The sequence below is a fragment of the Anthonomus grandis genome, chromosome 4, assembly GCF_022605725.1.
Source record: "Anthonomus grandis grandis chromosome 4, icAntGran1.3, whole genome shotgun sequence".
Taxonomy (NCBI): Eukaryota; Metazoa; Arthropoda; class Insecta; order Coleoptera; family Curculionidae; genus Anthonomus; species Anthonomus grandis.
In genome coordinates, this window is record NC_065549.1 from 11,120,282 (window position 1) to 11,132,396 (window position 12,115).

Sequence of the window (12,115 nt, forward strand, 5' to 3'; positions counted from 1 at the left end):
ATGTACAGGGAAGTCAATAATTGACCCCCTTAAAATTTACATGGGATTTCCTATATGTTCCGCTCGGCGACGCACCACCCGGTATATAAATTTATAAGAAGATGGTTGTTCAATTAGGGCAAAGTTATATATATTTTTGTAGTGAAAAATACGTCAATAAGAAAAATTAAAAATTCCATAACGGAGGAATATATTATGTAGTGTATTGCATCCTTTCCCCAAATTAGAATAAATGTGATTTAACTATGCATTCCTTATTACCATACACCTTTGGTTGTCTATATATGTTCCAAAAAAGTTAAGCATACTATTGCAATTTGACATATAATTTTAGGAATTTAGTACCGATAAATATTCAATTAATAGTCAAGTGTAAATAGTTAAAAAACTTCCAAAATAGATGTAAAGGTCTTAAAAATACGTACATACATACGATAGATATTCGATCAGGAGTAATGTCTGGAATATTGTGCCAAACAAGTGGATAGGTTTAACAAACAATTAAAGATGAAAAGGCAGGAAATTTGCGATGAAAAACTTTCGGAATTCTATCCCTATTTTTTATGTTTAATTTAACGCTGAAAATGGGCTTCCAAGTACGTTATAAATGAGTACGTTGTGAATAAATTTAAAAATTGGAAAAGATTATGGTGTATTTAGAATATTTGAAAAAATTTGTACCATTAAAGATTTTACTTCAAATTAATTGTTTAGCAAATTAGACAATTAACAAAATTTTCTGAAATTTGCATTTTTATGGTAAATGAAGAAAAATTAAATAATTTTCAGAAAACTTTTTCACTTCGTAGAGCCCTTCTTATATATATAATATATCAGACCACAAAAATTTTAAAAAAATCAATACTTTGTTTAAAAAATTTTTTTAACTTCAACAAAATGTTAAAATGCAAAATTGAAAAAAAAAAATTATTATCGTATGGTTGTTTTAGTATTAATCAAAAGCATTTATTAATTTGACGAAAAAAAATCGCCATTTGTTAATAAGCTTTTTTTAAACAAATGGACTATTTCATATTTTTACCAAAAAACTTTTTATAATTATTAGTGGGTTTCAATAATCATAATCGACAAAACAATTATGACAAAAATTTTTTATCAACAACTTAATTAAACTTAAATGTTTAATAACTTAATAATTTATTATAAACAAGTTTTCAACTTATTATATGTTATATTTTTGTTCAGATACTTCTTAAAATTGCAAATTACAACAAAAAGTAAAAAAAGAAATTCATCAAGTTCAAAAAAATAAAAATCAAATTTTTACAAACCAATATAAATAATAACGGAACAACATTAGCTACCAAATTGTCTGATAACTCATTTTAAAGACCCTTTAATTCTCTATAAAAACGTCTTTAATATTGATATTGATTGTCGTATCCTTAGTAGTTTCAGAGTTATATTATTATTCTTACAGAGAAATAAAGCAGCAGCTGCAGCTTTTATAGAGTGTGATTTTTTATTCCATAGAAAACGTTTTTTGTTTTTAATTTATTGAACGTCGTAATTTCCGAAAAAATATAATAAAGTTGGAAACTTGTTTCAAACAAATTGTTAAATTTTACACTTTTTATAACCATATCTGCTTATTTGGCATTTAATACGTATTTTTAGGAGGCTTACATTTATTTTAGAACCTATTGCCTGAATTATAAGGGTAACAAAATTCGTAGAAAGGTAAAAAAATACCATAGCTACAATATGCAATTTCTCTCTTATACAACTCGATATACTTTCCTGTTAGAAGATCACATTGGTTTCTATAGGATTTTATTTGTCCATGATTTAAAAAAATATATACTTTTTAATTTAGTGTTTTTGATGGACTGATTGCCTTTCTTAAATAATGATATTCATGTAACTTTTAATACTAAAGATTTACATAGATATGTGTAAGGGTTTCAGGTGCTTCTCTTGCAATGTTTTTAACAATTTTCACAAATATTTAGTCAGCACCTACAAATTGTTTATTTTTAAGGGCTCTAATAACAATACTTTTAACTATAAGTACTTTATAGTTATTGTACTTTATTCAAGGGACTATTATTATATAGCAAGGAAAAAGTGACAATAAAAATGTGCAATTTGTTTTAAGAACGGTTTTGGAAAAAAAATCAGGAAAAAATAAAAACCACTTCAAAAGTTTGAGGAAATTTGTGTGTTAAATTATGCAACTCTTTTTAGCTTAAATTTAGTGTTTTTTTTTAAATTGTTCCGAACATATCTATTAAATTATTGTAAAATGCAAGTTTTTATTTACGCGACTTAAATCGATTTATATCAAGACGCTATCTTATCTTTTAATACATATATTGTTGTATTATCTGAATTGTTATAATTCAATTTAAAAAACTACTATTTTAGACGCATTGCATCACTGTTCATACTCACAAGCAATTTTTAAATAAGGAAAATATGTAAGATCATTCAACAAAGTGTAAAACAATAAAAAAACATAATTTGTTCTTTGTATTTTTTCATAATAATTTTTTTTTCATGATCTCTCTTTAACTTGTTGCATTTAAATTAGTAACAATTATTGGCAAAACCATTTTTTTGAATTGTTCAATGTATTAAGGTTATTTTCAACCATCTGGGTCACAACCAATTAAATTAATTTAACTAAATAGTTATTCACAATATTCTTGCTACGCATATGTTTGTATTAAAAGTATTTTTAATTATTTTATAGCATATCTTGGACTTTAGATATTATAAATATTGTTTAAATAATATCGTATTCCACATACTAGTGTTAACGGTGCATGTGGTTTCTTATACTGTACATTTTAATTTTCAAATTTTTTTGAATTAAATGTACCACATATCTGCACTGACCTTAACCGTGAGCGCAGCTAAGCAGAACGAACCACTCATTTGCAAGAATTATTTAATTGACCATAGTTTACCGTCGTTTATTTTAAAGGAATTTTGTTTCCGCTAATTAATATTATTATGTTAAGCCGAAAATACTTAAGCATTATTTCGCAAAGGCAGCATCAGTCAACAGCCAATCATCATCCAGCATCAGCCAACATCACGTTGGGATGCAATCAAGATCAACGCAATCAAATTGCACCAAAATTGTAATCTTGTCTTGAATTAAAATGTTGTAAAGGTTCTGTTTGTAAGGGTGTTAAAGGTAAATTTATTATTAATGATTTTTTATGCTAAATTCCTTAATTTGTATCCTAAATGATTATAACATACTTATAACCCAATCATTACAAACGTAAAAATTGCGCCAATATACAGACTAGAACTGGCCTTCTAGCGGCGAGAACACCCTATATATAAAATAGACTGTTACGAAACATTCGCCAACTTTCTATGTGTGTCCCGAGATGTCGCGAGGTGTGCCCGCCGCTCGCTCTATCCTTGTCGCACTTTCGGGTCTAGGCAACGGACGAGAAGATTCTCGAATGTTGGAGAACAGCTTAAGACAGTATGGGAGAGGGTAGTTCAACGATTTAGATTATAAAATAAGCATAATACTACCCAATACGTTTAGACACAATTCTTATAAACTTATTATGGCAAAATTATTTTTAAATGATATAATAGATAAAGATATGCAATTAAAACTAATAACTAACCACCATGAGAAAACTTGTCATAGAGAAATAAATGAATGCTTGATAGCCCTAAAAACTTTATATTGCTGGCTAAATATGAAGAATGATTTGACAGAATATATTAATAAATGCGAAATTTGTCAGCAAGCTAAATACGGTCGACATCCACCTAAAATTAAATTTTCTTTGACACCTACACCCTCTGAACCCTTAGAATCTATTCACAAAGACACCCTTCAAATTTGTAACACAAAATTTCTTACAATAATAGATGTATTTTCTAGATATACTCAAACATACCCATTAGAACCAAGTTGCACAGCAACTATTGTGTTAGACAATTTTTATACTTTTACTAGTCATCACGGTTTTGCACAAAAAATTACTTGTGATAATGGTACCGAATTTAAAAGATCACTAATCCTTGATGTTTGCAAATTACGAGAGGAGAGGGCTACCGTAGCCTGTAAATATTTATTGTAGCACCCATGGGTGTCGCCAAAAGCCTGAGATTCCTCTCAAATGTTTCAAGAAAACGTTAAAGATAAACGGAATTAAGGTTTGTAATGATGAGACTTTCTTATCAACTAAAGGAACTTGCTTTATCAGTGCCAGTAAAAATTCGAATCATTGTCTGTATATCGTTTCCAAGAGCAAAGCCCAGAATAAATAAACCAGTGCCATAAAAATACATTTTTAAAAGCAAATATTTATTTTTACCGCAATAAAATCTGCAAAGAAAAGCAAACATCAGTTACTAATTAGGTCTTTTAACAGCGTTAAGCCGTTTAAATATTTACCATCTTCTTATCGGGAAGTGTATCGCGGTGGTAAAATTTAAATATCGCGCGCCATTATCAATTCACACAATGCCTCGTTTTAACACAATTCCCTAGGATATTTTGTATTATTAGTTTTTAGTAATGAATGAAATGGTGTTTTTCCTTTTTCCCACCATTATGCAGTAAATTAAGAAAACACTTTTACATATCTAAACAGCATTGCGCAACACCCATACTGAATTGCATCTTAAAATTAGCCAAAAAAAAAATATTTTTTTAAATCCGTCTTACCCTCTCAACTTTCTCGGTTACTAACTTAACAGAAGACCCCATTTCCTCGGCATGGTTCGAATGAATGGAAAGAACATCGGATCCTCCAGAATGTGATGTTTTCATGGATCTAGTGCTGAGACTCGGATAGTCATAATCAGGAATTTTTGATATGCTACTAGTAACAAAACTACAATAAAATAAAAAATCATCATACTTATTTATGGGATGATGAATTATACACACTTGTATCGAGGATCCACGTAATACTCATATTTATATTCGGATTCGAAAGCTGGATTATCGAGCCCTTGGTCCGTCGGTTCTTTAGGGTTGTCATCATTATCAATCGGGAGGTCGTTGTAGTTCCTTATGGCTCGTAAAGAGGGCGAGTAGGAGAGCCCTTTTGGTTTGCGTAGTGGGTCGGTAAAACTCCATTTACGTGCGACCTATAATAAAAATATAATTGTTAATTAAATCCAAGGTATAAGCTAAGATAAAGTAAATACTTTTAGATGCCTATTTCTGCCAAACAGTTCTTTATAGCTCTCTAGAAGTATTCTAGTTTACAAACAAATAAATTTATTTGTGAACTCACCTAACCGTAGTCATGATTTTATAGGGTCATTCAGAAAATAGTAAAACATTGTTAAATACCATTGATCCTTTAAAAACTATGAAAGCTTAGCAGTGATTTTGAAGATTAATCAGCCTGGCATCATCAGTTTTGTTTTCTTGCAGTTATTTTCCAAAAATGACTGTATTCTCTCATCAGCTTGACGAAATCAAAGAAGATATCCAGAACCAGAAAAATATATTTTGTCTTTATGTAAGAATATTAATATGCGACTTGACCTATAAAGCATATATTTTTATTGCTTGTGACATATTTATTTCACCAGTGAATTTACCGACAAACCGATAGAAACTTATGTCTTCCTGTGTCGATTGATAAACGATAAAGTATTTATCCCAACGGAGATCATCAGTAAACAAACTGTTTTCTCTTAACCTCTCTGCCTTGACAAAATGTTTATCTCAATAGTGATTTTAAAGGATTTAAACGTGAAACCAATAAAAAAAAATTTGGGTTGCAAAGGATCAAATAATTATTGCAGCATAGATTTTAAGGTATACCTGGAACCACTGGCATTGTCAGAAAAAAAAATATTTTTTTCTCTTATATCGGCATGAAACTTTGAAAGGAATTTTAAAGATGCACCTACGCAAAACCAGTCAAAATATTATAATTATTATTATTTTATTATCTAACTGGCTTGCAAAAGATATTTTCCCTTATAGTCCCCCAAATTAATAAATATTTATCTCAACATTCATTTTACACATACGTCACCGTGAAACCAGTAAAAAAAATATTTTATTATCTATTTGGTTCGAAAGCAATATAATAATTATTGGGAACTAGTCAGTAAATATAAATGTTTTTCCCTTATATCGGCGTAAAAAATTAATAAAATATTTTTTTCAGTAGTGATTTTACAGCAACAACTACGCAAAACCAGTCATCAGGTTTGCAAAATATCAACTAATTATCGCAGCAGCGATTTTAAGAAATATATCTACCTGGAACCAGTAGGATCGACAGTAAAAAAAGAAACATGTTTTTCTTCTTATATCGTCTTAAAAATTAATAAAAATATTTATCTAGACAGCGGTTATAGAGGTACAAATACGCGAAACGAAGTAAAAAATAAGTTTACAGTCTAATTGGCTTAAAAAATCAGAAAATAATCCCAATAGAGGTTTTTAAAAATGTAGGAGAATCATCAGTAAAAAAGATGTTTTTTTTAATCGACCTAGAAATGTATAAATATTTATCTCAACAGTGATTTGACACGTACAACAACGTGAAACGTGGAACTAAAAATAATATAATAAAATTATTATTAACATTAACAAATTTAAGAAATTATTAATAAAATTTAATAAAATTATTATTAACAAAGGAATATAAAAAAACACAAATAAAATTACCTCAAACCAATATGCCACAAAGAAAGTACACAGGCCATATACTCGGAGACTGTATAAAGCTCAATGTTATAAAAGGTGTTTAAAAAGTTTTGCTTTAAAGGTTTTGAGATGTCTTTCCTGTTGATTAGATAATAAATGTACAAACAGATGGAAATTTTAATCAAAAACCTGATACATTCAAATACATAGAGTAGCTTGAATTTATTTCGATATAACTAATTTGATACTATATGAAAATATCCTTTTTTTGAGACTGCAAAAACCATAGAGGTATCATCCGAAAAAATTATTTCATATCTTAGAATATATCTCAGAAAAATTACCCTATCTCTGAGGACGGAATAAAAGTTGGCATAATAGACTGACAAAAGGACTGTCTGTGTCTGATCAATATAATTTCTTAATACCCGTATAGAAAACATGCACTGTTAAGTTTTTTTGTAACATTTTCGAGTTTCTCCTACCAATTAACGTGTTGATCGATATAAATGCCAACGAATTTTACGGATTTGGCAGGCTTGACACTCTGCGACAGAATAGTGTCTGGATACTCGTCACAAGGCTAACTCATTCTAGAATAAATAAAAACAGTTTTATCTCAAGTTTGTTCCCACCAAATCACCTCTCGGACCTATTTAATGTTTCACTTGCTGACCTAGTGAACGCATAGAAGATTTGTTCCTAGACGAGAATGTTAGTGTTCAGCAAAATCCAAGACTAGACTAGAATCCGGCAGGTCATTTATACACATAGACTAAAAAAATAAAGGATTCCAAAAAGTTTCCCTACGCTTCTATTCCACCTGAGTATACCTTTTGACGAAAAATGTCTATATTGAATACTTAGAAAAATCTTACAGGCAGTCAGACTCACGGAATAGACTCTCAGACTTGCTTTGAGTGCCTGGAATAAATTGATAAGTACATACAGTAAGTCAAACTAACTCAAACTCATGAAATAGACTTTCAATTGCCTAGAATAGCTTATGAGTACTTAGAGGAATATTACAGGCAGTCAAAGTAGCTAAAGTTACCAGAATAGATCCTCAAATTACCTTCATGTGCCTTAAATAAGGTCATGGGTACTTGATAGACTCTTACAGGCAGTCAGACTCACTCAGACTCACGGAATAGACTCTCAGACTAGCTTTGAGTGCCTGGAATAAATTGATGAGAACATACAGTAAGTCAAACTAACTCAAACTCATGAAATAGACTTTTAAGTACCTGGAATAGCTTATAAATACTTAGAGGAATCTTACAGGCAGTCAAAATAGCTCAAGTTACCGGAATAGATCCTCAAATTACTTTCAAGTGCCTTAAATAAGGCTATGGGTACTTAGTAGGCTCTTACAGGTAATTAGACTGACTCAGGCTCACGGAGTAGACCGTCAGACTGGTTTTAAGTGCCTGGAATAACTTATGAGTACTTAGAGGAATCTTAAAGGCAGTCAAAGAAACTCAAGTTACCGGAATAGATCCTCAAATTACCTTCATGTGCCTTAAATAAGGTCATGGGTACTTAGTAGACTCTTACAGGCAGTCAGATTGACTCAGACTCACGGAATAGACCGTCAGACTAGCTTTGAGTGCCTGGAATAAATTGATGAGTACATACAGTAACCGAAACTAACTCAGACTCATGAAATAGACTTTCAAGTGCCTGGAATAGCTTATGAGTACTTAGAGGAATCTTACAGGCAGTCAAAGTAGCTCAAGTTACCGGAAGAGATGCTCAAATTACCTTCAAGTGCCTTAAATAAGATTATGGGTACTTAGTAGACTCTTACAGACAGTCAGACTGACTCAGACTCACGGAATAGACCGTCAGACTAGCTTTGAGTGCCTGGAATAAATTAATGAGTACATACAGTAAGTCAAACTAACTCAGACTCATGAAATAGACAATAGCTTTTGAGTACTTAGAGGAATCTTACAGGTAGTCAAAGTAGCTAAAGTTACCGGAATAGATGCTCAAATTACCTTCAAGTCCCTTAAATAAGGTTATGGGTACTTAGTAGTCTCTTACAGGTAATTAGACTGACTCAGGCTCATGGAATAGACCATCAGACTAGCTTTAAGTACCTGGAATAAATTGATGAGTACTTACAGTCAGTCAAACTAACTCAGACTCACGATATAGATACTCAAGTGTCTATATCATGAGTCGATATAGACACTCAAGTGTCTATATCATGAGTCCCTTACATCTGCCTAAAAATCAATGAAATATTTTTCTCGGCAATGATTTTAAAGCAAGAACTACGCAAATTGGTTTGCAAAAGATCAAATAGTTATCGCAGCAGAGATTTTAAGAAATACTTCTACCTTAAACCGCTAAGAAGTTTAATAAAAAAGATATATAATCTTATATTTGGTTCAGAAGCAATAAAATAATAATCACGGTTAAGAATCCATTTCCTACCTGGAACCAGTGGAATCGTTAATAATTTTCTTTCCTCTTATTAGCCTGGAAAGTAAAACCAGCTAAACAAAAAGATTTTATTGTCTAATTCGTTCAAAAACAATAAGCCTTGACATGACTTTTGAATGATGGGATCCACAGGGTACTTTTATGATATCGGACTAAAAATAATTATTGCTATTAGTTTAAGCTATTTGTTTAATTCCCGCATGAGTGGTTAACACTCATAATATAATTATAAGATGAAGTCATCTTCATAAATCTGTTCCGCATTATAAGAAAAAAATCAAGAAGTGATGAGCTCAATGAGAATTTAAATTAAAAATTATTTTTACCATTAAGGATCTTCTAATTAGTTTTCTCTTTAACATACAAATAATATACAATGGTTGATACATGATCATGCTTGATCTCAAGGCTATTTTTTAACAATCTTTACATCGTCATTCATAATAAAAACGAAATAAATTAATAAGAATATCTTCTCGATGGATTCAACTTGTCTTCAGGAACCAATTTATAAGTATTTCATTGTTTTTTGATAACACGTTATTATTGTTAAAAATAATTTAATTTTAATTTCTCGCAAATACTGTGACCTTTCACCATATCAAACCAGTAGCTGTAAACTGAACCTTCAAATTATTTATAGATTCGTCGACTTTTGTACGTGGTTAATTGATGGAAATCATGGAATACAATGGACATGATCTAAAATTATTATATTCAAGAGTAAAATCATCGCATGGTCGGCAGCGGGTTAAAACAATCTTGTGTGAAAATCCTTAAATCCTTGAAAACAAACAAATATAAACAATTATTGGTACTTAAACGATTTTAGTAGTTAAAAAATTTGTATTTTTTTTAAATAAATTACCACCATGGTGGGTGTACATATATAATGGAAACTTATGACATATTAAAAATAATTATTTAATTGCTTCAATTACTTTTAAATTTACATGTGAAATGTATTTCCTGTATGGCATTGCGCTTTGTCAGAATAAAATACCTAAAATTGCTGCTGTGATAGTTATCTACATTTGAGCAGAAATTATTATGGATATTGTCAATTTTGCAAATATTGTGATGAATTATTTATATTTAATGAATTTATGAATATTGTACTAATACAAACAATTATTTTATTAATTTAAGCAAAATGTATAGCTTTCAAAAAATTAAAAACGTATACCTGCGTGACTTGGATCAGCATTTTTTAATAACTAATAGGACCTTTATAAAGTATAATAAAGTTTAACATTAAATATTAAAAAAAATAATAATAAATTCGCACAGGTACAATTAGTTGGAATTTATTTTAATTTTAACTTTCATTAGATTTATTCGTAAAAAGAAAAAAAACAATTGTATAAAATAAGCAGGCAATAATTATTTAACTATTTATAATTTATAACTAATGCAGTGAAATGTTATTTTTGAGTATAAGAATACCTATTTTTTTATACACGATTTACCGTGATAACAAAAAATCAGTCTTTGGTATTAATTCAGTAATTTAATAATAATTTTTTATTGTTCGTCTACATTATTAATAACAAATAGATAAATAATACATTCTATTAAAGCAGCATACAATTAGTTTACCTAATTTTACTTTTTTAATTTTAAATATAGACAAAATCTATGGAAAATCAAATGTTAAAATATTCAAATAATATCAACTTTATTCCTAAATATCAATCAGAGATTTCGTAAAGGTTATAGCTCTCAAACCGCAATATCTCAGGTAATGGATGATATTATTAAAGCTTCTGACAATAATAATGCTACGATATTAGTCCTTTTGGATTTCACTCAGGCTTTTGATATGGTATAAGTTACACTTAGCTGTATTACAATATATGGGTCTTAGTGATTCTGCTATACTTGTGCAAGCATTTTTTATAGCAAAAAGTAGTAGCTAAATGGAAATACGTCAAGGGTTCTTGAAGTGATTTCTGATGTACCCCAAGGTAATATTCTAGGACCTTTGTTTTATTCTTAAACCAGGAAACTGAAAAAAAAATCTTCTCTTAAAAATGAATCCAATTAAATAATTAGCCATTTTATTCTGCAGCAATAACCATCGCTCAAACATTTTAGACAGCGTAAGTTTAAAATTTAATAATGACACCATAAGTTTCAAAAACTTTGCAAATAATCATGGACTTAATAAGCTAAAGTACAATGAGCCCTTTAGTATTAAGTTGAAACTTGGATATTCTTGCTAATTAAAAAAATGCTATGTGACAGCTTAGTATTATCACCTTTAAAATATTGTGATAAGATTTGTAGACCTTGTCAATAATTTCGACTCATTCAGGATTCAAAAACTTATATTTGGCATAAGAAGGAGACAATCTCAAAAGTTAAAAGAAGCTGGTTGGCTAAATATGCAAAAAAGAAGAGTCCTACATTGCGCTTATTTTTCTAACTGTAGAAATTTTCTCTGCATGTTTTTGAAACAGATTGTTTGTACCTTTATCGACGTGGTCTTCTTACCCTTTATATCCACTAACACTATGTCGGATATTATTCGTAGCTGTTTGATCGGTCAAGATGGTGCGATCCCAGTAGAGTTTGTACATCTTAACAGCCCGTATTTATCCATCCTTGGATGTAGGCCTCTTCCAAATCTTTCCACGTTGTTCTATTCCTAGCAGTCCGGATCCAATTCCTTCCTGCCAAATTTTGGATATCGTCTCGCCATCGTCTTTAGGGTCTATCGATGCTGCGTTTGGTCTCTCTTGGGTGCCAAATGAATATCCTATGTGCTAATCTTTGGTCATCCTGCCTTGCTATATGATCAGCCCATCTCCAGTTGCACTACAAGCCTTAGTAGATCCGTCATAATCTTCTACACATTTCTTCGTTGCAAAAAATGTATCCCTTAAAGTGATTCTTATCATAGCCCTCTCCATTGCTCGTTGGGTGGTTTGCAGACTACTGGCTAATTGCCATTATCTCGAGTCCATATGTGAGCACCGGCATCACACAGGAGTCAAATAGTTTCCTTTTTAAATTGATAGCAATTTCACGAGA

At 30.4% G+C, this 12,115-nt stretch overlaps 1 protein-coding gene across 4 annotated transcripts in view; it reads right to left on the reverse strand.

Moving 5' to 3' along the window:
- The window catches only part of LOC126735717 (sodium- and chloride-dependent neutral and basic amino acid transporter B(0+)-like), a 53,106-nt gene that overhangs the window by 30,252 nt on the left and 10,739 nt on the right, over positions 1–12,115 (reverse strand). For 2 of the 4 annotated variants that reach the window (XM_050439800.1, XM_050439797.1), the window contains exons 2-3: positions 4,898–5,100; positions 4,673–4,841 (exon numbers count right to left, since the gene is read on the reverse strand). In XM_050439800.1, coding sequence (XP_050295757.1) covers positions 4,673–4,841; positions 4,898–5,100 — 372 coding nt within the window. The remainder of the gene's footprint in view (positions 1–4,672; positions 4,842–4,897; positions 5,101–12,115) is intronic. The other 2 variants (XM_050439799.1, XM_050439798.1) reach the window with 2 other exon arrangements.